The sequence below is a fragment of the Manacus candei genome, unplaced genomic scaffold, assembly GCF_025592945.1.
Source record: "Manacus candei isolate 608988 ecotype Guabito, Panama unplaced genomic scaffold, ASM2559294v1 h1tg000170l, whole genome shotgun sequence".
NCBI classification, from domain to species: Eukaryota; Metazoa; Chordata; class Aves; order Passeriformes; family Pipridae; genus Manacus; species Manacus candei.
The window spans coordinates 119819-142188 of NW_026138218.1; the positions used below are offsets into that span (position 1 = coordinate 119819).

Here is a 22370-nt window from a genome sequence, read left to right on the forward strand (position 1 = left end):
GAAAGGGGCCGAGCCCTCTGTGACCGACCCGTGCCCTGCTCTGCACCCCCCCAAACTGGTCACACTTCACACAGTGCAAAATTCTGAAAGATGCTGCCAGGCCCGAATGCCTGGAGCCCCTGACCCATTTCATAGCAGGGCTGGGACCCCCTCCCACAGCAGGACTGGGAGGGCTGGAATCCCTCTGGGGGGCTGGGACCCTTTTGGGGGGCTGGGACCCTGTCTCACAGCAGGAGTGGGACCGCTCAGGGGTCCCAGACCCCTCGTGCCTCTGGCCTCTCCTTCCACCCAGCCAGGGGCTCCATCCATGTCCTCAGCCGAGGCAGAGCTTGGGAAAGCTCATTCCCAGGGCAACCAGCACAGGGCTGTGAGTGGGCAGAGCAGCAGGGTGGGACCCCTGGCACCCCCCGGCTCCGACGCCAACAACCCCTGAAATCCAAGTGCTGAGCCCCAAAAACCGGCAGTTTTGTCCAAGCCATCAGGAACCCACTCCCAAAGGGCTCAGAGAAGGAAAAAGAAGGGACAGGAGGAAGGCCCAGGCCCATCAGCAGCTCCAGGGGAGCCTGAGAAGTCGGGGAACAGCAGCAGGAGGCCCTCACACCCCCCTTCTCCAAACAGCACACCCAGGCCGTGGGCTCAGCCGGAGGTTTCCATGCGTTTCCTTTATTATTTTCAAGTTGACGAACAATATTGATACGACTGGGTCGAGTAAGGCTATTTTCCTCTTTTTTTTTTGTTTTTTTTTTTTTTTTTCTCTTCCCCCTCTTCCTCCCCCCAGCACGGGAAGAGGGACGAGGCCCCGGGGCCGCAGAGGCCGGGACAGGGAGGAGTCGGCTGAACCTGACAGGTGATGAGGTTTGTCCTGTCGCCACCAAAGGAACATTTATGTGCATAAAATACAGAGGTGCAGCATTGACACGGAGGATATTAAAGACACAGAGTTGCTACAGATGCCTCAAGAGACGCGTCCCCCCATCCCCGACCGCCCCGCGGGGGCTCCGGCTCCTCCCCTCCGCAATTCCAAGGATTTCAGGGCAGCTCCAGAGCCACTCCAAGGATTTCAGGGCAGCTCCAGAGCCACTGCTCCCCTGGGGAGCTCCCGCCCCGTGGGTACGTTACCCGGAGCTCCCGATGATGCTTCTTTGAGTCTCGGCTTTTTTTTGGGGGGGGGGGGCGGGGAGGGGTTTAATCTCCTTTCACTGCCGAGCCCAGAAAATTCCAGCCAGGAGAAGAGGATTGAAGAGCTCCTTGTGTCCTTGGAGAAAAACAAAGAACAGAAAGAAAAGGAGGGAGGGGAAAAAAAAAAAAAAAAAAAAAAAGGCAAAGAAAAAGAAAGAAAAGCCCGAACCAAGGAATCCCGCCGGGATCCTCTGGGAGGGGCTGCTTTTTCCTTTGGTTTCTCACTGAAGGCAAAGGTGAGCGTGGGCTGCACGGATCCTACCCCGGGGGGGTGCTGGCAGGGAGCCGGGGGGGCTCCTCAGGCCCCACGGAACGTCAGGATAAAATCAAGGAAAAAAGGTTGTTTCCTGGGACTCTGCGTTCCTCGTTTTGGGCTTTCCTTGTCCCTCCCCCCGGGGACTGGGATCTGCACAGACCCCGCCACGCTCCGGGTGCTCCAAACACCCAAACAGAAACAAAACCAAAACTGATGCCACGAGTTTGGAGATTTTTTTTTTTTTTTCGCTTGGCTTTTAGTGCTATTTTTTTATTTGCCGGATTCCAGCCCCGGGATGGGGCCGAAGGGGCTGGAATCGGAGTTTGGGAGGGGGATCCTCGCTCCGTCCGGGAGAGGGAGGGGAGGGGAGAGGGAGGAGAGAGGGGATGGGAGAGGGAATGGAAGGAAGAGAGAGAGATTGGAGAGGGAGAGGAAAATGATGGGAGAAGGGTGGGAAGAGAGCAGGAGAGGAGTGGGGAAGGGACAGGAGAGGGACAGGACAGGGATGGGAGAGGGAACAGGGGTGGGAGAGGGATGGGAGAGGGGACAGGAGCGGGACAGGGGACACATTTCCCCAAAGAACTAAGTTTCCAAGTGCCTGCAGCTGGGGAACAGCGACAACAAAGACTCCCCCAGGCTCTCCTCCTCGCTCGGGGACTGGGGCTCCGTCGGGGACGCCGAGCCCGGTACATTCAGTGTTTGTCAGAGGGTCTATGGCTCAGGGGGCCGGAGCCCCTCGCTCGGGCAATGGCAGTGCAAAAACACCCGGGGACTTGAAATGTACTTGTGCTGTTGGGTTGGTTTGTTTTTTTTTTTAGTTTGTTTGTTTTTTAGGTTTTTTTAGGTTTTTTTTTTTCTCTCTCTCTCTCAAAACACAACTTCCCTTTGTCCATTCATTCCCTAGAAACGAACTTTTTTTTTTTTTTTTTAAATTCCAACTGAAAAAATAAAGCCAAAGACACTCTCGTATCCCTCGCGCTGCTCTCTATCCCGTGGGATGCTAAAGGGAATCCAGACTCATGCTTTAACAAAAGTGCTTATTACTTGAAGCAAGTGCTTTGGACCAAGGGGGCGGAGAGAAACTTCCTTTTTCCAGAGGCTGGGACAGGGAAGGGGAGGGAGATCCGGTGCCTGCGTGTTCCAAACCAAGAGACTGATCAGATTGAGGGGGGAAAAGCCGAAAAATTCGCTGCTTGGAGGGGCAGAACTGAGCAGGAATGGTCCAACTTTGGCATAAAGGTCCGAGGGAAGCAGGTTTGGGAGCCCACGAGGGGCTGGGGAGGGGGCAGCGGGCGGGGCAGCGGAAGTTTCCCTCCATCCCTCTTTACAATGCACCAGGGAAACCATCACAAATCTCGTTTAGCAAAATAATGCATTATTACCAAACACTTTGATTATTACTTAAATTGTCAAGCTGTGCTGTCAACGATACGATACAGCGTTAAAGGAGAACAAGACTGGGACCCCCAAGGCCACACGTGCCCTTCCCACCCCATCCCCTCCCCTCTGCTCCCGGACCACGGATGCGCCGCTGGAACCTCGTTTCCCTCCGTTCTCATTATTATTATTATTATTATTATTATTATTACTATTATTACTATTTTTAAGAAGACACAGGGGAGGGGAGAAGAAGCTCCTGGCTAAGAGGGGAGGACACGAAGCGTGGCGTGGCAGAGGATGGAGAAGCCCTTACGGAGATCACATTGATTGTCTCGGCGTCGCTGAGCGGAGGGGACACGGCAGAGCACGGCAACAGGGCCAAGAGAAGGATCAGCTTTCTCCTCTAAGCAAAGGAACTGAAAACCACAATAATACTCCAAAACACAGGGAGGGGGCCGGGGGGGGTGAAGGACAAGCAGCATTTTCCGTGTGCTCTACGGAACGGGGGGAAAAGCCACGTTCAAGTGAAATGGTGCCGGATCCCGTCTCCCGACAGCCATGAGGCCACTCCGAGGGCCACGGCACGAGGGGGGCACGGCCCTCCCGGGGCAGGGGTGGATTCCAGGGAGAGGGAGCATCACAGCCCCGCTCCGACCCTCCCTGCCCCCGGGAATCGCTGCCCGGCCGGGGCCGGGAGCGCCTCGGCCCCTCCAGGTGCCTGGAAAAGCACTTTAGCCCTTGAAGGCAACGGCTCAGGACTTTGGCCCCACTTTCCTGCCCCGTGGGAAGGGGGAGGGAAGCAGCCAGGAGATAAAGTGATGCTTAAATTCCTCCCAGAAAGGGAAAGAGCTGCAAGAGGCGAGTGCGGATTCGCCAGCAATGTAAACAAGTCTCTGTTTCCAGTTCTCCTCCGTAGAATACTGAAAAGGATCTTCCAAAAGGATCTTTTGATTCAAGTTTCGTGAGTTCATTCTGGTTCCAAACTGAGGTATCCGGTGCAGAAAGGTCAACGCTTCCTTTCAAGCTCGAGGGGAGTGAGGAGGGGGACACGCTGGGGATACTGTCCTAAAAGGAGGGGATCCACAGGGAAGATCCCCCTGGAGGAGGCAGAGCTCTGCCCCTCAGAAGTGCCTGGCCCTGGCTCCAGGATCTTACCAAGGGCAAGTTTGCTGAGTGCTTTGCTGAGCCAAGTGCGGGACGGGGAGCAGGAGCACCGGGGGGGCCCCGGGCCCGCTCCCCCCTCCGGGACAAACTCCTCCGGGAAACGCCAAGAAAATGTGCTTATCACCCAAAGGCCAAGACTGAAACTTCATTTTTGGTTCTAAGAGTTTGGCTTTGGTAAAAAGAAAGAAACAGTGCGAGGGGATCCTGCCCGTGGGGGCCGGGAGTGTCCCCCGGGAGCTGCCCCGGGAACGGTCGGCTCCACAACCTACACCTGCCACTCCTCCCTGGCAGGAGCCACCTTCATTTAGAAATCATCAAAAAAAAAGACAAGAAAAAGAAGTAATTTTGGTTACAGAAATGCCCTTTTCTCTCTGACACTCTCAGGGCTCGCTCAGCCCCGTCACGGGCTCTGGGGGACACAGGGATGCTCTCATCCCTGCTCCCATCCCGGGGGATCCCACTGGGACACCCCCAGGGCGGCCCCAGCCTCGTGCTCCCCAGGTGGGCCCGGCTGCAGTGGGAGAGGAGCTCGGGGGGGACGGTGGTTCCTGAAATTCCAGCCCGTTCCCGGTCTCTGCATCCCCGTCTTTGGCTTTGAACAGACTCGTGGTATGGAGGAAAACATTGTTTTTTGATACTGTTACAGTAATTCAGAAGGAAAAACAACAACAAAAGAAAAAAAAATCAACGGAAAAAAAAACAACAGTGCAACATTCTCGAATGCTTCAAACCTGCAGCATAAACAGGATTTCTAAAATTAAAAAAAAAAAGAAAAAGGAAAAAAGGAAAACCCAAACCAAAAAACAACGATCCCACCCACATCCACACGTGCCACGAAACCTGCCAGGATGCTGCATCCGAAAAAGCAACACAGACTTACTCAGGGTTGTGAATAAGGACTCAGAAGTGCATTTGTTTCCTTAGTAAAGGCTAAAACATTGATTTTTTTTTTTTATGGTTTTTGTTGTTTTTTAAAGGTAAATGTTCGTTTCTCTATAAATAATTCTCATCTCTTTTTAAAAAAACAACCAGCCAACACTGACTCTCGCATGGAAACAGCCACACAAACCAGGGAAGGGAAACTCAAAGCAGAATCGTTTTAGGATCTGACAATTTGCCAAGGAAAAAATCAAAACCAACAACCAACAGAATCCCTAAAGTGCCTGGTGTGGGGAGGAGGCTCCAGTGGCGCATCCGCGGCCGGGCTCGGGCAGCAGCACCCGTTTTCCCCTAGAAATGAGCTGCCAAAAGGATATTTTAGTGTCCCCAGGTACAGTAGATCTTGGTTCAAGTGTTTGGACTCGAAGGATGAGAGGAGGAAAGAGCGACTCCGAGAGGAGCGGCGACAGCGGCACTTGGCCAGGAGCTGACCCCCACCCCGGCCAGCCATCCCAAATTCCCACCCCCCATCCCACCAAGAGTTCAGGCTTCCCCATCCCAGCCGGGTGGCAGCCCCGGGGGCAGCCCAGCAGGGCGGGAGGCTGGCACAGGGCACCGGGAAACACCGGGAACGGCTTCGCCCACCCCACGGGCCGGGGGGAAACCAGCGGTGGGTGGTGGCACCTGCCTTGTCCCAGCCCAAATCCTGCCTCTTCCGCCTCCTGCCCGGCCACCGAGGGCACAGAGAGGATTGGGAAGGGGCAGGGGACGGGAGGGGCACTGCCAGGAGCAGCTTTGGCACCGCACCGGCACCCGGTGAGAGGGGGAAAGCGCCGAACTCTTGGCCCGCCGGGCCGCGCTTGGCCTGCCCAGTCTTGTTCTCCTTTAAAGTGCCCTATATTTATAGAATTTCTAAATAAATATAATAAGATATTAGGTCACCCATAGTTTAAGCTACTCCGAGTAACAGCCGTCCAGGCCGATGGCGTTGTGCCGGTCCTTGGTGTAGGGGCAGGAGCTGCCGTTGGGGAGGGCCCCGCACGCCGCCGTCTTGGCCGCGATGCCGCAGTTCTTGAGGAGGTTGAAGCTGAAAGAGCTGATGGCGTCCTTAGGTGGGAAAGGCTTCATGGTGGAGAGGATAAGTGCCAGGCAGTCGGCAACGTCCTTGTTGGGAGCGCATGCCAAGGCTGGGGTATGACCTGGAACGAGGGCGGGGGTGAGGAAGGGGCCTGGGGACGCTGCAGTCGGGGCTGTCTGATGGGGGCCAGGACACAGAATCATGGAATGGCTTGGGGGGAAGGGACCTCACACATCATCCACTTCCAAACCCCCTGCCAGGGGCAGGGACACCTTGCACTAGACCAGGCTGCTCCAAGTCCCGTCCAGCCTGGCCTTGGACACTCCCAGGGCTGGGGCAGCCACAGCTTGACCTCTTTGTCTTTACCAATATCTCAATTATCCAATATTTTAACAGACCCCTCTGGGCACTGTCAATCCCTGTGATTGCAGGAACCACTCCCAAGTGTGGCAGGACCAGCAGGAGATGAACAAACAGGCTCGGGAGCACCCGGCAGACCCTGGGATATTCACCACAGCTCAGAGGGATTCCTGCTCTGCCAGGAGAAAAAGCTTCTGGCCACAACCAGCAGCTTCTGCCACGGTGGAAGTGAGTCACAGATGGGCTGGGGCCTGGCAGGAGCCAGGGAGCACCAGATGGTGCACAGGGGGGAAAAAACCCACATTTTGAACACCTGTGAGACCTGGAAATGCTTTCACAGGGAGTGGCGCGTGCTCCTGTCCTCCCCAGGCCACGTCTGCCACGCCACGAGCTGCTGAGACGTGTGGGAATCCTGATCCTGGCTGAGCAGCTCCTGGGCATCCCCCACCTCCCAGGGATGCTGAACCCCCCCGGGACACCCACCTTCTTCATCCACAGCCAGCACGGTGGCCCCGCGGCTGAGCAGGGCCTGCACGACGGAGGCCAGTCCGTTCCGCGCCGCGATGTGGAGCGGCCTGGGGAGAGGGAGGAGTGGGGTGAACCCCTGCCTGGGGCACCTCGTGCCAAAGCACAGGGCCCTGGGAGCGGCTCCAAGGGCAGGCACTGTGCTCTGAGCTCACCTGCTCCCAGAGCAGGAGCCGAGCTCCCACCGCCTTTCCCAAGGTATCCCCCCGCTCCCAGCAAAGCCCCTTCGGTGCCGTCCCACGGGCACCAGCTGGGCAAATACTCACATCTGCAGAGCACTGTTACTTGCATTGATAAGGCCAAGGTCTTGGGTTTCCCCCAGGATCAACAAGGCACACTTTTCATGGCCCTGGGAAGGAGAGCGGAGGGTTTAGTGCAGGATTCCCTGGGATATGGAAACGTTCCCTAAACCCAACCCTCTAACACGGGTCCCCTGGGCAGGGCTGGAGGGCACAAGTGCTGCCCCCTCTGCCTCCTCCTCGGTGTGGACCTGCTGACCACGAGCCTCCTGCTCCCACCATGGAATCATGGAATGGGTGGGGTTGAAAGGGACCTTAAAGATCAACTTGTTCCACCCCTTGCCATGGGCAGGGACACCTTCCACTAGCCCAGGTTGCTCAGAGCCCCATCCAGCTTGGCCTGGAACATTGCCAGGGATGGAAGTGATCCTGGAAACTCAGAGAGGGGCTCCCCAAGGAAAATACAGATGGGTCTGTGCTACCTGAGCTGCTCAAAACCGACCCAGGTGTGTCAGGGCAGGCCCGGGGCCCTCAGCTCTGCTCTGTGGGGCACGAGTAGGGGGACAACCCTTCTCATGAAGGTGACAAGGTGACAGTGACAGCAATCCCAGCCATCTCCCCACCTTGCTGCAGGCCAGGTGAAGAGCTGTGTTCTTGTTGACATCCAGCACAGTTATATTTGCTTTTGCTTGGTACAGCAGGAACTCTGAAATGAAGGAGAGGTGCTGGTGAGAGGAAGCCACACCGAGCCCAGCAACGCCCCAGTGTGCCTGTGAGGACAGGGACAGCCCTGCTCCCACGGGATCTGCTCGTGGAGGAGCCACAGGGAGCCTCTCAGCCCCCTGGGGAACCCAGCACGCACCCACTGCTGCCGTGTGCCCGTTCTCAGAAGCCACCATGAGGGGGGTCCTGCCCAGTTTGTCCGCCGTGTCCACCTCGGCCTGGTGCCGCAGGAGCAGCTGTAAACCATGGATGTTGTCTGCAAAGGCAGCAGCGTGAAGGGGGGTCCTGGGAACACACAAAAAGCGGGTCAAGAGGAGGGCACAGCACCCACCTCGGGGTGGTTGGGGACAGCAGAGCCCCTTGGAGCCAGGGGAGATCAGGTGGAAGTCACTGAGGGGGGCACAGCAGCACCGGGGATGAGTGTGAGCTCACCTTCCTTTGGCATCTCTGCTATTAACAATCTTGGCACCTAATGCTTCCACCAGCATTTCAGCAGTGCCATCCTGGTTGTTAATTCTGAGGGGGGATGAGAAGGGAAGTTAGAACAGGATCGAGCAGCACATTCCTGGGGCTCTGACACAAACAGCAGCTGCTCTGGAATTGTTTGGGGTAAAACACCCCTTCACCTTTCTTGGTATTATTCAAGGAAACACAGAAACATGTCAGACAACAGCCCTGCCCCTTCCTGTGCTGCCCCAGGTCCCAAGGACACCCCAGGCCCACCCTGTTCTCCCCCTTCCTCTCCCCTCCCCAGCTGCTGCTGCTGCCCAGGATGGAGCCCTTGGCAAGGGGGGCAGGGTTTGGAGCTCCTCCACTTGCACCACAAATCCCCAGTCCCACACCATGGGGCTGGGAAGGCCCTGGGGCAGGTCCCAGGTGTCACTTACACTGCACAGTGCAATGGAGTAAAGGGGTTTCCTTCTAGGTACGCAAACGGGTTGTGTTCAAGTAACAATTCAAGACAATCTTCATGCCCTGAGGAGAGAGGGACAGAAATGTGTCAGCACTCGGCCTGTGGGTCCTTCCTGGACCCTTCTCCTTGTTCTCCAGCCCTTTCTCCAGCCCTTTCCCCAGCTCTGGACATGCTCCAGCCCCTCAGTGTCTCTCCTGCTGAGAGGGGCCCAGAACTGGACACAGCCCTGGAGGGGCCTCAGCAGTGCCAAAGAGCTGCCCAAGGAGCCACAGGCTCAGACAAGGTGCCCAAACACTCCCAGTCCCCAGCACAGAGGCAACAGGTCCATTTCCTCACTGGCAGCAAAGCTGCTGCACTTCAGGAGGTTTCTAATTCCACACATCTCCTGAAGGAGTCCAAGCCACATCCCTGGTTTCCCTCTGGAACAGGGACGTCCCTTCCTGCTGCCGTGTCAGTCCCACCTCCCCACAGTCATCCCATAAATCCAGCATCCAGGAGGAGCCAGCCTCAGCTCTTCTGGGATAGCTCCTTTCCAATTTTGATCCTTTTTTAAGGGGCTTGGCAGGAAGAGAAAAACTCCCTCCCAGCTTTGTGCCATCCTCTTCAGCAGGAAGTCAGTGCTGAGCCGACGGCTCCCAAAGCAGGGGGAGGCTCTCCCTGGTCCCCCCAGCCCCTCCTCACCACTGTAAGAAGCCCAGTGCATCGGTGAGTAGCCGCTGTAGTCCACCACGGAGTCCAGGGGGTCAGTGGAGAGGGCTGCCTGCAGCAGGGTCCGCAGGATTTCCAGGTGCCCACACGCCGAGGCAAAGTGGATCGGGGTCCGGCCCTTGAAATCCCGACACAGGACGAAGGCATCGTGGTCCAGCAGAGCAGCCAGGCAATCCTCACAGCCTGTCACAGCCTGTGGCCAGGAGAGAGGACCAGAGGGTCAGATCCCACCCCTGGAATCATTTAACAACACATGAGCACCTTTCTTCCACAGTTTCCTTCCCAAGTGTTGTGTGTCTGGAAGGAATTTGGGCACTTTCCCACCGGCCTGGCCCCCGAGCAGCCTCCACAGGAGGCCAAGCAGCAGCTCCAGGGCCCCCAGGACACACTCACCCCTCGGTGCAGGGCAGTCCTTCCCCTCTTGTCCGCTGCGTCAGCCGTGGATCCCTTCTCCAGCAGGAGATGGACACAGTCAACGTGGCCGTTCATGATCGCCAGCATCAGCGGGGTTCTGGGGGGGAAAGGCAGCGGGGAGGAGGGTGGGCTTGGAAACCAGCCAGGTCTGAGTATTCCCTCTCTCCCTTGCCTCTCCCACCTGTGCCACAGAGACCCCAAAGAAACAGCCAGACAGACTCACTGGCCGTGGATGTCCATGACGTCGGTGATGTCCGCCCGCTCCCCGCTGTCTATCAGGAGGTGCAGGGAATCCGTGTTCCCGTTGGCAGCTGGAGACAGGGGCGAGGAAAGGAGTCACCCACAAGCACGGCTGGGCCCCCAAAACCAAAGGGAGGGGTCGGTGCCCCTTCCCTCACCCCAGACAGCAGTTGGGTGATGGGGCATCCTCGGCCGCGGTGGCACCAACGGGCCCCGGTCCCACTCCCGGCCCCGTCTGCCCTCCCTCACCTGCAGCGTGGAGAGGGGTCCACTTCCTCTTCCTCTCCTTGACCAGCGCGGAGGCGCCGTGGCTGGTGAGCACCTCCACGCACTCGGTGGAGCCCCGCTCCGTGGCGAGGTACAGCGCTGTCCGGCCCTTGTGGTCCCGCACGTCCAGGTTCACCAGGGTCTCAGCAAGTGTCTTCAGGGCTTCACAGTGACCATTATAGGCCTGGGACAAGGCAGACCGTGTTGGAGCAGTGTCTGCAGAGGCTGTGCCCGGGAGTGCTGCCCCAGGCACCCAGAGCTGTCTCCTCCAGGCACCCAGAAGGATAATTCCTGCCCCTGAGCCTCTCAGGGCAGGGCTGCTCCTGCCCAGCCACTGGGCCTCCTTTGCATTTGGGTTCTACTCAAAACCCTTGCCCACTCGCACCCCTGCCCACACTCCAAACAGCAGCACCCAGAAAGTCCTGGAAAGATCAGAGTTTAACAGACAAACTAAAGGCCTTTGACCAAAGGCCTGTGAGGAGCTCCTCCCCCACAACCAACACCTTCCCTCCTCCGGCCATCCTGGGCACCTTTCCAGGACACAGCAGGAGCCCAGACCATCCTGGGCACCTTCCCAGGACACAGCAGGAGCCCAGACCATCCTGGGCACCTTTCCAGGACACAGCAGGAGCCCCCCCAGCCGTACTTACAGCTAAGTGCAAAGGGCTGACTGGAATGGTGCTTTCCACATCCTCCAGGCAGTTAAAAGACATTTCCAGGAGCTGCAAGAGCAACAAGACAAACTCATAAGTGATCCATAACTGCCCTGGGCTCCTGGAGGCTTTGACACGCACCCTGTCCACCAGCAGCTGCAGAGGGGTCAGAAATCCTGTTCATCTGCCTGAATTTCAGGATGGGCCATTCCCTAACGTGGCTCTGAGTGCTGCAGAGGCAGCAGCAAGTCCCTGCTAGTCCAAGATTTCCTGATTTCCTCTGCCCACGCAGCTCCAGGAAATCCACACACCTGCCTCTGCCAGGTAACACAGCTCCTTCCTCTGGGGCATCTCCCTCCAGCCCAGGTCTTCCCTCCATGGCATTCCAACAGCTGCCCAGGTCCCCATGGCCAACCCCACCCCTTGGACAAACCCTGCGGTGCCCACAACACGCGTTCCTTGAGCCACACCCGGGCAGCACGGGTGTGACAGGTTCTCTGACAGGTTTGCCCCCGTTCCTGGGAGCACAGGGGTCCCCCCAGGCCCTCACCAGCTCCAGGTTCTGCCTGTTGCCGTAGGCGGCCGCGTAGTGGACGGCGGTGTAGCCCTGCTTGTCCCGCAGGGAGGGGTCGGCACCGTTATCCAGCAGGAACTCCAAACAACTGCAACGAGCAGAGGGGAGAGGAAGGGTGAGGAGTGACTGGAGAGGCAGAGCTCTGTGGGGAACACCCGGAGCAGGTGCTGTGCAAATCCCACCCGGACACGGAGCAAACACAAAGCCCACTGGAAGCAAGGACCGGGTTTGCCCCGGGAATCACATCAGCAGATGTTTCCTCTCTCTGAGGCATTGCTGCTCCAGAGTGAGGGATTCCCAGCAAAATGGGAATGGGCAAACACCAAATCACCGTGTCCCAGAGCAAAATAAGACATGCTAAGAGATGGAAGACAGTCAGGTAATATATTCCATGTATTCATCTTCTTATACTCTCTCCTGAGCATCCACCTCTGGCTGCTGTGGAAAACAGAACATGGGCCTAGACTGAGCTTTGCTCTGACCCAACACAGATCTTATGCCTTCTCTTCAAACACAGGAACTAGGGGAGCAAATTCCAGGGGAGAAGAGGTAGTGCTTCTTCATGCAGTACATCATTAGCTGCAGAACTACTTGCTGCAAGAAGGTGTGGCTGTTAAAAGTTTAGAAATCCTTTAGAAGTTACACAACTCTGGACTCACAAGAACGCCTCCTTCAGCCTGGACTCCTTCAGTGGCTCCTCGTCAGTGTCATGGCTGTTTCCTGAATGAGTCTCTGCTCTGCAAGGCCACAGACCCCCATCAGTTTGTTGGTTCCCCCCCCGGGGCTCCCCTTTGTCGTAACCCACCGAGTGCCAGCGGCAGGAGGCGGCCAGGGGACAGCAGAGTGTCACCCCCCAGCCCCACTGCCCCCAGTGCCACCGCCAGCCCCCGACCAGTCACCTCCTGTAGGTGTCCGAGGCAGCAGCGTAGTGTAGGGGGGTGCAGCCTTTGCAGTCGGCCTCGTTGATGCTGCCTCCCGCCGTCACCAGTGTCACCGTACACTGGTAGCTGCCATTGGCAGCTGCGTAGTGCAGTGGAGTCCTGGGGAAGGGGGAAGGGACAAGGGGGGTCAGCACAGCTGGGGAGACTCACCCAGCAGCAGGGCAGGACCCGGGGAGTCACCCCCACCCGCTCCAGTGCTGAGCTCTGACCGGCTCTGGCTCAAGGGTTTGGAGCTGCAGCTCCTTTTGAGGAACCAGAGCTGGGCCCCTGGGGTTAGAGGGGTGATCCAGACACAGCAAAGGTCTGAGGACATCAGAAGGAATCTCTCCATGGAAGGGGTTGTTAAACATTGGAAGGGGCTGCCCAGGGAGGTGGTGGAGTCCCCACCCCTGGAGGTGTTCAAGGAACATCTGGACGTGGCACTCAGAGCTCTGGGCTGGGGGACAAGGTGGGAGTCAGGTACAGGTTGGACTCGATGGTCTTGGAGGGCTTTCCCAACCTCAGGGATTCTGGGATTCTGTGAATGTCCCATCCCAAACCCAGGCTCGCTGTGCTCCAGCTGTTTCAGGGCCCACAGGACACTCACCTCCCGAATTTATCTCTCCTCCTCAAGTCAGCACCGCTGCTCAACAGCAAATTAAGACATTCAACATTCCTGCAGGAGGGGGGGAGAGGATTTAGGCACAGATCAGAAAGGAAAACAGCAGGAATGCAAACTCCTCCCAGCGCAGACAAGCCAGCCCAGTCGGGTTTGTCACCTCTGGGCAGCGCAGGAGCCGCAGCCGTGGCTGATGCTGCACACACAGAGCTCTTCCCTGCTCCAGTAAATAACCCTCTGCACTCCCTGCCTGGCATGGAGCTCCCAGCCAACCAGGTAATTACAGAGAGACATCAGGGCAGCTGACAGGCTGCATTTATGCTACCAAAAAGCTCCAGGATTCCTGTCTCTGTGTCACCGTCCCCATCACCCAGGCGGGGTGACAGCGCTGCGATGCCGAAGGACAGCTCTGTGAGGGGTTTCCATTTCCACTCCTGCTCTGAACAGGTCTCTGCCCTCCCTCGGAGCTGGGAGCAGCACCCGGGGTCCAGCTCCCCCTCGTGCCCCAGTCCCCACAGCGCTCACCCTCCGGAAGCAGCAGCGTGGAGACAGGTCCTCCCGAGGTTGTCAGGCGTGTTGATGTCGAAGCCTGCAGACAGCACGTGCTCGTTGCTCAGCGAGGACACGATACTGTACAACTGACCTGGGGGGCAGGAGGGGCAGGGGGTCAGCGGGGAGCTCGGGGGTCACCCCAGTGCCCCGGCACAGGAGGGTTTGGGGCCACTCACCTGAGGAAAGTAGCTTACGACAACAGTCTGAAAATCCGAAGAGAACAGCTAAGTGCAGAGGGAACATGTCGTGGATCCCACGCCTGCAAGGAGAGGAGAGGGGAGTCAGGGTGGGGCACGGATTCTGTGTGTCCAGAGAAGGGAATGGACCTGGGGAAGGGGCTGGAGAAGAAGGAGAAGGGGCTGGAAAATTGAGGGAGCTGGGGGGCTCAGCCTGGAGAAAAGGAGGCCCAGGGAGGACCTTCTTGCTTTCCACAACTCCCTGACAGGAGTGGGGAGCTGGGAGGGAAGTCAGGCTCTGCTCCCAGAGAACAAGGGACAGGACGAGAGGGAACGGCCTCAGGTTGTGCCAGGGGTGGTTTAGGTTGGATAATAGGGAAAATTTCTTCACTGAAAAGGTGAAGGCACTGGCACAGGCTGCCCAGGGAAGTGGGGGAGTCACCATCCCCAGCAGCATTCCAAAGGGATATGGATGTGGCACCTGGGGACATGGCTCAGGGGTGAACACGGTCCTGGGCTGACAGCTGGACTCGATGACCTTAGAGGTCTTTTCCAACCTTAATGATTCCATGATTCTGTGATTCTACAGCTGCATCCTCCAGTCTGGAGCAGGGGGAGGAAGGAAGGGACCTGCCTTACCTTGCAGTGTCAGCACCATTCGTCATCAAAGTACTAATTAGCAGCTCGTGGCCGTATCTAGCAGCAACGTGGAGGGGGGTATTGCCGTATTTGTCAGCACAGTCGATCTCACTGCCTGCAAGGGAAAGGCCAAGGGCTTTGCCAGCGGTCCAGCCTCGAGCAGCCCGGGCTGCTCCAACCCTGCATTCCCATCCCAGGGACACGGCTGACACCTCGAGTCCACCCAGCATCCTGCAGGAGAACTGCAAACTGCCCTCAGAGCCCAGAGCCCACCTGTACCCTGCAAGCCCTGGGCATCAGATCCCCCCTTCCCCCTCAGGGGATGGTTTCCACCCCGGAGGGCTCTGCTGAGCCCTGGGGTGTCTGCCAAGCCCGAGCCCTCTCACAGGAATATTGTCTTACAGGCTGTGGAAGTGGGAATGTTGTTTGGCTGGAGCAGCTCTGACCTGGCTGGAATTTCAGTCCCCTGGTCTGCACTTTGCTGCCTTTGGGCACAGCAGTCCCTGCTACCCCCAAGAAGCACAGGGCCACCAGCACCAGCCTCTGGAGGAGGCTCAGGGGGGACCTTCTCACTCTCTACAACTCCCTGACAGGAGGGGGGAGCCAGGTAACAAGAGAGAGAACGAGGGAACAGCCTCAAGCTGTGCCAGGGGAGGTTTAGATTGAATGTTAGGAGGTAGATATTATCCCAGGGCACAGAAGGAGTTTAAGTGATGACTGCAGAGGTCTTAAACCCCCCGAGCAGACTCGCCAGGAGGTCCTGGAGGCACAAGAAAAGTCTGGGATAACCCAGGGCTGGCGGAGCAACCACTCACCGTTCTGGATGAGGATCTGCGACCGCGTGAACCGTCCGTGGATCGCAGCCATGTGCAATGGGCTCTTCCCTTCCTTGCTCTGCGAGAGCAGAACCAACGTCACAGCAGTGCCACCCACCAGCCTCCCCGAGCTCCTGCTCCTGCTCCCAAAGACTGCAGACCTGAAAGTTGACGTCGGCCCCGTTGTTGACGAGGATCTCCAGGCACAGGGCCCCGTTGGTGGAGACGGCAGCGAAGTGCAGGGGGGTGAAGCCCTTCTCGTTGGGCTGATTGACGTTGGCACCGACGTTGACCAGCTCGTTGGCCACGGCGTCCTGGCCCATGTAACAGGCGATGTGAAGTGCAGTGTTACCGAAGGAATTTGGTTCATCGATCTGCGGGAGCAACCGAGTCCAGAGGAGTTGGGGATTCAGGAAGGAAAAAAGGCAGCTGAGAACCACCTCGAGCTCCTGCCACCACCCAGCACCCTCTCCCGCTCCTGTCTCCAGCCTGGCCTGCACCTGAGCAGCACCCTGAGCAGCTGTGGGGGTCTTACCTCGACCCCCAGCCTCAGGAGGTGACGCACGACCTCGATCTGGCCGCTGGCCGCCGCCGTGTGCAGGAGGGTGTAGCCCTTCTTGTCCTTACACATCACGTCAGCTCCCCGGGCCACCAGCAGCTTCAGAACTTCCAAATGCCCTGTCCAGGAGACAGTGGTAAGAGTCAGGGACCCCGGAAAACACAGGTTCTCTGGGGAGCCCCATCTCTCCAACTCTCTCCCCGATCCTGCCGGTGGGCGAGCAGCTCTGAGGGGTTTGGGGGCTGCCTCGGGGTGAAACCACGACACCTACCCAGGAAAGCTGCCCAGTGGATGGGCTGCCGGTCCTTCTTGTCACAAGTGCTCGGGCTGGCCCCTTTGTTCAGCAGCAGGTTCACCATCTGCACGGGGAGGAGCGGTGAGAGGGGCCGGGCCCTCGCTGCCCCGGGGCGGGGAGGGGGCGCGGGCCGGGCCCCCCTGCCTACCTCGAGGTGGCCGCTGTGCACGGCGTGGTGCAGCGCCGTGCGGCCCGTGCGGTCGGCCACGTTGACGGTGCTGAGCAGGGGCACCAGGGCCTCCACGCACTTGGTGGCCCGGTTGGCCGCGGCCACGTGCAGCGGCGTCTGCCAGTGCTTGTCGCGGGCATTGACGTCCGCAGAGTGCTTCAGGAGGAGGTGAAGTGCCTTCTGCGGGAGCAGAGGAGAGAGGGGGGGCTCTAACCCGGCCTAACAGAGCCCTGGGAGGCCCCCAGGTCCTCCTCGTCCTTCCAGAGCCACAGCAGCCCCGGAGCCAGGGCCGGCCGAGCCGTGACTGCTCCACGCGCTCCGGTGCGGTGGCTTCTCCCCACCCCTCAAAGGAAAGGGTCTGTTTGCTCCCATGTCCCCAGGGACACCCCCGAGACACATGTGGCTGTTTCAGCACGTTATCACACAGAGGTAGAGGCAGCATGACAGAGGCTCCAGGAACAAGCAGAGAGAAGGGATCTTGCTGGTGGAAAAGGCCCTGGGCATGCTGGTGACAGCGGCTGGACGTGAGCCCAGGTGTGCCCAGGTGGTCAAGGAGGCCAGTGGTCCCTGGGCTATGCCAGCCACGGTGTGGGCACAGGCCCAGGGCAGGGACTGTCCCCCTGTGCTGGCACTGCTGAGGCCCCTCCAGGGCTGTGCCCAGTTCTGGGCAAGAGAGACATGGAGGGGCTGGAGCGTGTGCAGAGCTGGGAAGGGAGCTGGGGAAGGGGCTGGAGAACACCCCGAGCCATGGGATTAAGGGGGTGGGTGTTCACCTGTGACTCACCAGGGGCGGGGATGACAAACGTGACCCACTGACCGACATGTGACACTCATTTCCCCCTGTTGCTGTGCAGGCTCTTGGCTGCAGCCCCTCATTTTCGGTTTCACCTCCCCACGGCACCACCTGCAGCCATCCCAACCCCACGGATTACTGCCCTGCTCTTTGCTCCCAGGCCTGGAGTGGCACATGGAGCCAAGAAACACCAACCCAGCAACCCTGGAGAGCGGGCTCCAGGCAGGGAAAGCGTTTTGGGAAGGCTCCTCTCAGGAGCTGGGCTTGCCAGCGCTGGCAGAGCCCTGTGCCAAGCACCTGGGGAGGAACAGAACGAGGGAGGAGACAATCCAGCACTTCCCAGGAGGAGAAGCAACGAGAGTGCCCAGATTCCCAAACTCCCAGACAAGCAGCACAAGCTCCATGTTTTAGGGACCCACAGGGACTGTCCACACACATTCCAACAAACACCTTCTGGAGGGGTTTACCCTCATGTTCCATCCGGGTCTCCTGCTGATCAGAATTCCATGGGTGGTAACTCGCCCCGCACGTCACTCAGGGCTTTGGATCTCCTGGCTCCAACCAACAGTTCCTCACTCTCCAGCAACTCAAACCAGGGCAAAGTTAAGTGGGATGAAGTTAAACCCACAAAAGATAAACACCGGGAAAACTTTCCAACAGGATCTGTTGGAATCAGCTCCTGAGAGACAGGGTGAGAGCCCCAGCATCCCTCAAAGGAATGTAAGGCTGGAACAGACAAAGCCCTGGGGAAGGAGTGAAGGCAGGGAGGAGAATGTGGGGAAAACCCACAGGTTGACTCCTGCAGGATGGAGGGAAGGGAACCAAGGGGGGTTTTGTTCCAGCTCCCATTTGCAGCCTCTGAACTTTGCATTCGGCCCTTTCCTGCTCTAATGAGACCCCCCATCTGAGCCCAAACCAGGCAGGGTGGGAAGGAGGAGGAGAAGCACAGCCCCCTCCTCCCACGGGGAGCAGACAGAGCCAGAGGCCCCTTCCCGGGGCACCCACCTCGTGCCGAGAGGCCGCGGCGCGGTGTAACGGGGTGAGCCAAACCGTGTCCTTGGCGTTCACATTAGCACCTGGGGGACAACAAAACAGGGGTCAGGGAGGGCCCACCACCCCCGAGGCCCCTCTTCTGCCTCTCTTTGCTGCCCAGAACCCCACACACAGGCAGGCAAAAGGCCACACAGGGCAGGCAAGGGCACCCCGAGCTCCGCAGATGGAGCTGAACGTCCCGGATCCCGTTTAACGAGCCCTCGGCAAAGAACGTGCCCGAGTCTCTCCCTGCTGGGGTCACACAGGATCACAGCAGCCTCGGGGTTCCCTCACTTCACAGTGTCCCAGGGCTCCACAGCTGAGGAGCAGAGAAGGAGACTCAACACTCAGCACACAGGGCCCAAGCACTGGCTGTGTTGAAAGAGAAGCGAAGGCACCTTCATGGCAAGTGACACAACCCAAAACTGAGCAAAATCCCCTGGATTTTGGCTCTGGGAGCAAGGGGAACTGCTGCTCTGAGCACCCTGCTGTCCAAGCTGTGCATCCTCCTCCTCCAATGCCACAATCCCCCCTCCTGGCTCCATTTCCACCTCGGCTATTTCAGTTCCAAGACACTTCTCCGCCTGAACAAACCTCTTAGGATTATGGCAACATTCCCTAATCTTCCCCTGGCTGCAACCTCGCTGGATTAAGCGTGAGCACAGGGTTGGAGGGTGACCAAACCCTGTCTTGCTGCACCCCCGAGGCCAGGGGGGATCAGGGGTGGCTCCGAGGCAGCGCCTGTGCCAGATCCCAGCCTGCCCCGAGCCCCAGCCCTCACCTGACAGGATTAGGAGCTCGAGGATTGCAACATCTCCTATGTAGGCAGCAGCATGGAGCGGTGTTCGGCGTTCTTGGTCCTTGGGGGGAAGGAACAAGAACCATCCGTGAGCTTGGAGGGCAGGGAGAGGGCTGGGAGATCCTCCTCCTCCTCCTCCTCCTCCTCCTCCTCCCAGACACCAACACCGCTGTGAGAGGCTGGAGTGTGTCCAGAGCTGGGAAGGGAGCTGGGGAAGGGGCTGGAGCACCAGGACAAGGGGCTGGACAATTGAGGGAGCTGGGGGGGCTCAGCCTGGAGAAAAGGAGGCTCAGGGGGGACCTTCTGGCTCTGCAACCCCCTGACAGGAGGGGGGAGCTGGGGGGGTTCGGGCTCTGCTCCCAGGGAACAAGGGACAGGACAGGAGGGAACGGCCTCCAGCTGTGCCAGGGGAGGGTCAGGTTGGCAATGGAAACCCTTCCCAGGATCTGATCTCGGGATGGGAAGGACCAAGGAGTGCCAGGTGAGGGACAGGAAGGATTTGGGGAGAGCTGGGTGAAGGATGGGAAGGATTTTGGGAGTGCTGGGTGAGGGATGGAGCACCAGCTCTCACCAGTACATTGATGTTCTCCTTCTGATTCAGCAGCGACCGAACCTCCTCCACATCCCGGTTGAAGATGGCTTGGACCAGAGGAGGCTGCAAAGGAGAAGGGAAACGAGTCTTGATGGTGGCACCACACAGAAGATGTGAGAGGGAGGAGAACTTGCAGTGTTTCCATGTGCCAGAGGCTCCACACCAGCCTGACCCAGCTCCAGGAGCGAGTCCCATGCCCGGCCCGCCGGCAGCACCCGGCAGCTTCCTCACCCCTACGGCCCAGCCAGCACCAGGGACCAGTTCTCCAGCCAGCAAAGACACTTTTCCTGGTTGTTCATTGAGAAACAGAGCAAGGAATCATTGGAAAAGCCTCCCTGCTTCCCAAGGAGTCCAAGGAGCAGCACTGACGATGCACAGCTGAGATCTCCACACACAGCACCCAGCACGTGCTCCCAGTCACGGGAACAGGTCCAGCTCCTACCACCCAAAATTTGGGCACAGCCAGAAATTCCTCTGGTAATGGAGCCCCAGCCCAGGTTGGGGCTGCTGGAGCCCCTTTGCTGCTGGGACAGGGCAGTGGGAAGGTGCTGCCCAACCTCCGGGCACCACCTGCCATCCCTGAACCCCATTTCCCCTTTCCAGGCCTAAAAATGCCATTTTCCTGAAGAAAATGGGAGCAGAGGCTGCTCTTGGGCTGTTCAGCACCCAGCACGTCCCCACTTCAGCCTCGGAGCTGCTGCAGCTTTTGGGATGGAGGGTCCTGGGTGCTGTGACCCCCTGCAGCCCCCCAGCTCTGCCCACCCCCCAAAGGCTGGATTTGATGTGGAAACCATTGAGCCCCACTCTTCTCAGCCTCTCCGGCACACACCGAGCTCCATTTGGAAGTGACCCCTTCCCATCCCTGCCTCATCCCAAAATAAGGGCACTTAAACCCTGGGAACACATCCTGGGCCAGGGCAGCGCCTGCGTCATCCCCCTGGAATGCAGCAGCCTCGGCATCACTTGTTAGACAGTAAAAAAGGGGGTTTTTTTACCAAAAAAAAAAAAGAAGGAAAGGCTGGAAAACCAGCGTCTCCGGCGGCGGTGCTGGGTCTGACACACCCACCCACCGCGGGAGAGAGGAATGTTTGGGTTATCCCGAAAAATAAAGTTCTGTTTCAATCAGAAACGGTGGCCTTGGGTCAGCCCCCTCCTCCTTCACCCCCTCATCCCCAGCCCACCCCCCAGGCTTCCAAACAGTGGGAACAGGGGGGTCCGAGCCCAGGTCACTCCGGGGTCACAGTTCCAGGAATGGGACACGACAGAGTGGCCCAGGGAGCAGCCACCGGCCAGGGAGGGTGACCCTGCACCCCAGATGTGCCCCCAAAACCTGATGGGGATGCCCTGCACCCCAGAATCATCCCTAAAACACAATAAGCCAACCCTGCACCTCAGGGGTGTCCCCAAAATCACTCTCCACCACAGAAGCGTTCCTAAAACACGATAGGGACACTCTGCACACCAGAGGTGTCCCCAAAACCTGACAGGGATACTCTGCATGCCAGGGGTGCCCCCAAAACATGACAGTTACACTCTGCACCTCAGAGGTGTCCCCCAGGCTTTATGGGCACACCCTGCACATGAGGAGCATCCCCAAAACCATGCTGGGGACACCCTGCACCCAAGGGTGTCCCAAAAAGCTGCTGGGGACTCCCCACAAGCCAGGGCCATCCCCAAACCTGATGGGGGCATGCTGCACCCTAAGGGTGTCCCTAAAACTCAACAGGGACCCCAGGACCGTCCCCAAAACCATGATGGGGACACTCTGCATCCCAAGGGTATCCCAACACCCGCTGGGGACTCCCTGCACGCCAGGACCCTCCCCAAAACCCGACAAGGACACGCTGCACCCCACAGGTGCCCCCAAAACCCCACGGCGACAACCCAGCGCCCCAAGGGGAGACCCCGAACCCGACGGGGACAACCCGCAACCAGAGGTGCCCCCCAAAACTTCTCTGGGGCCACTCCGCACCCAAAGCGTGTCCCCAAACCCGGCGGGGGACATCCCGCACCCCGGGAGCATCCCCAAACCCGGCGGGGGACATCCCGCACCCCGGGAGCATCCCCCAAACCCGGCGGGGCGGCGGCGGGAGGCGCAGCGAGGCCGCGGGTCCCTCCCGGGGGTCCCGGGGGTCCCATGCCCGGGTTTCCCCCATTCCCGAGCCGGGGGGTCCTTCCCGCGGGTCCCGGCCCCGGGGGTCCCGGCCGCGCTGGGCCCGGCGGGCGGGGCGGGCCGGGCGGTGACCCCCGGCCGTGCCGGGCCCGGGGGCGGCCCGGGGGAAGCGGCGCGGCGGGGCCCGCGGCCTTGGGGCGGCGGCCGGGCCGGGCCCGGTGGCGGAGCCGGACTAGGCCGCGCATCCCCGGGCTGCGGTGGCGGCGCGGCCCGAGCGCGGCGGGAGGGAGGAGGGCAGGCGGGAGGGGAGGGAGGGCGCGGCGGCCGCACCTGGTCCGTGATGCTGAGAACCCCCATGTCGGGGCCGCCCTCAGCGCCCAGCTCCCGGCATCGGGTCCGGCCGCGGCGGCTCCGGCTCGGCGGCTGCGGGGCGGGGGGAGCGGCGGGGCCGGGCCGCGGGGATGGACCGCCCACCGCCGGGGGAAACGGGGGCAGCGGGCGCGGGCGGGCGGCCCGGGGCCCTGGGCGGGCGAGGGGCTGGGGGGTCGCCCCTGTGCCATCTCCCTCGTGCTCTGTGGGGTCTGCCCGGGGGGGACCCCGTCCCGGGGGGGGGTCCTGGCGGTGCTGGGGCTCCCCCCATCCCGCTCTCTGGGGTCTGTCCGGTGGGAACCGTGTCATCGGGTGGCTCCCGGTGGTCCCAGGGAGTCCTGGGCAGTGGCCTCCTCCAGGACGATGCGGCTGCCCC

At 59.6% G+C, this 22370-nt stretch overlaps 1 protein-coding gene across 1 annotated transcript; it reads right to left on the reverse strand.

Moving 5' to 3' along the window:
• Positions 1–1165: 1165 nt before the first annotated feature.
• ANKRD52 (ankyrin repeat domain 52) lies at positions 1166–22085 on the reverse strand. Its single transcript, XM_051773507.1, has 28 exons — positions 21956–22085; positions 19492–19575; positions 18903–18981; positions 18095–18165; positions 16276–16476; positions 16104–16191; positions 15809–15951; positions 15435–15647; positions 15274–15352; positions 14459–14573; positions 13820–13902; positions 13617–13734; positions 13080–13148; positions 12452–12592; positions 12212–12289; positions 11529–11640; positions 10976–11047; positions 10308–10509; positions 10042–10129; positions 9798–9915; positions 9378–9597; positions 8671–8758; positions 8216–8299; positions 7923–8068; positions 7684–7766; positions 7088–7170; positions 6780–6871; positions 1166–6057 (listed from the first exon to the last, which is right to left on the reverse strand). The coding sequence occupies exons 1-28, from the start codon at positions 21980–21982 to the stop codon at positions 5813–5815; spliced, it is 3222 nt and encodes a 1073-aa protein (XP_051629467.1). The 5' UTR covers positions 21983–22085; the 3' UTR covers positions 1166–5812.
• Positions 22086–22370: the final 285 nt, after the last annotated feature.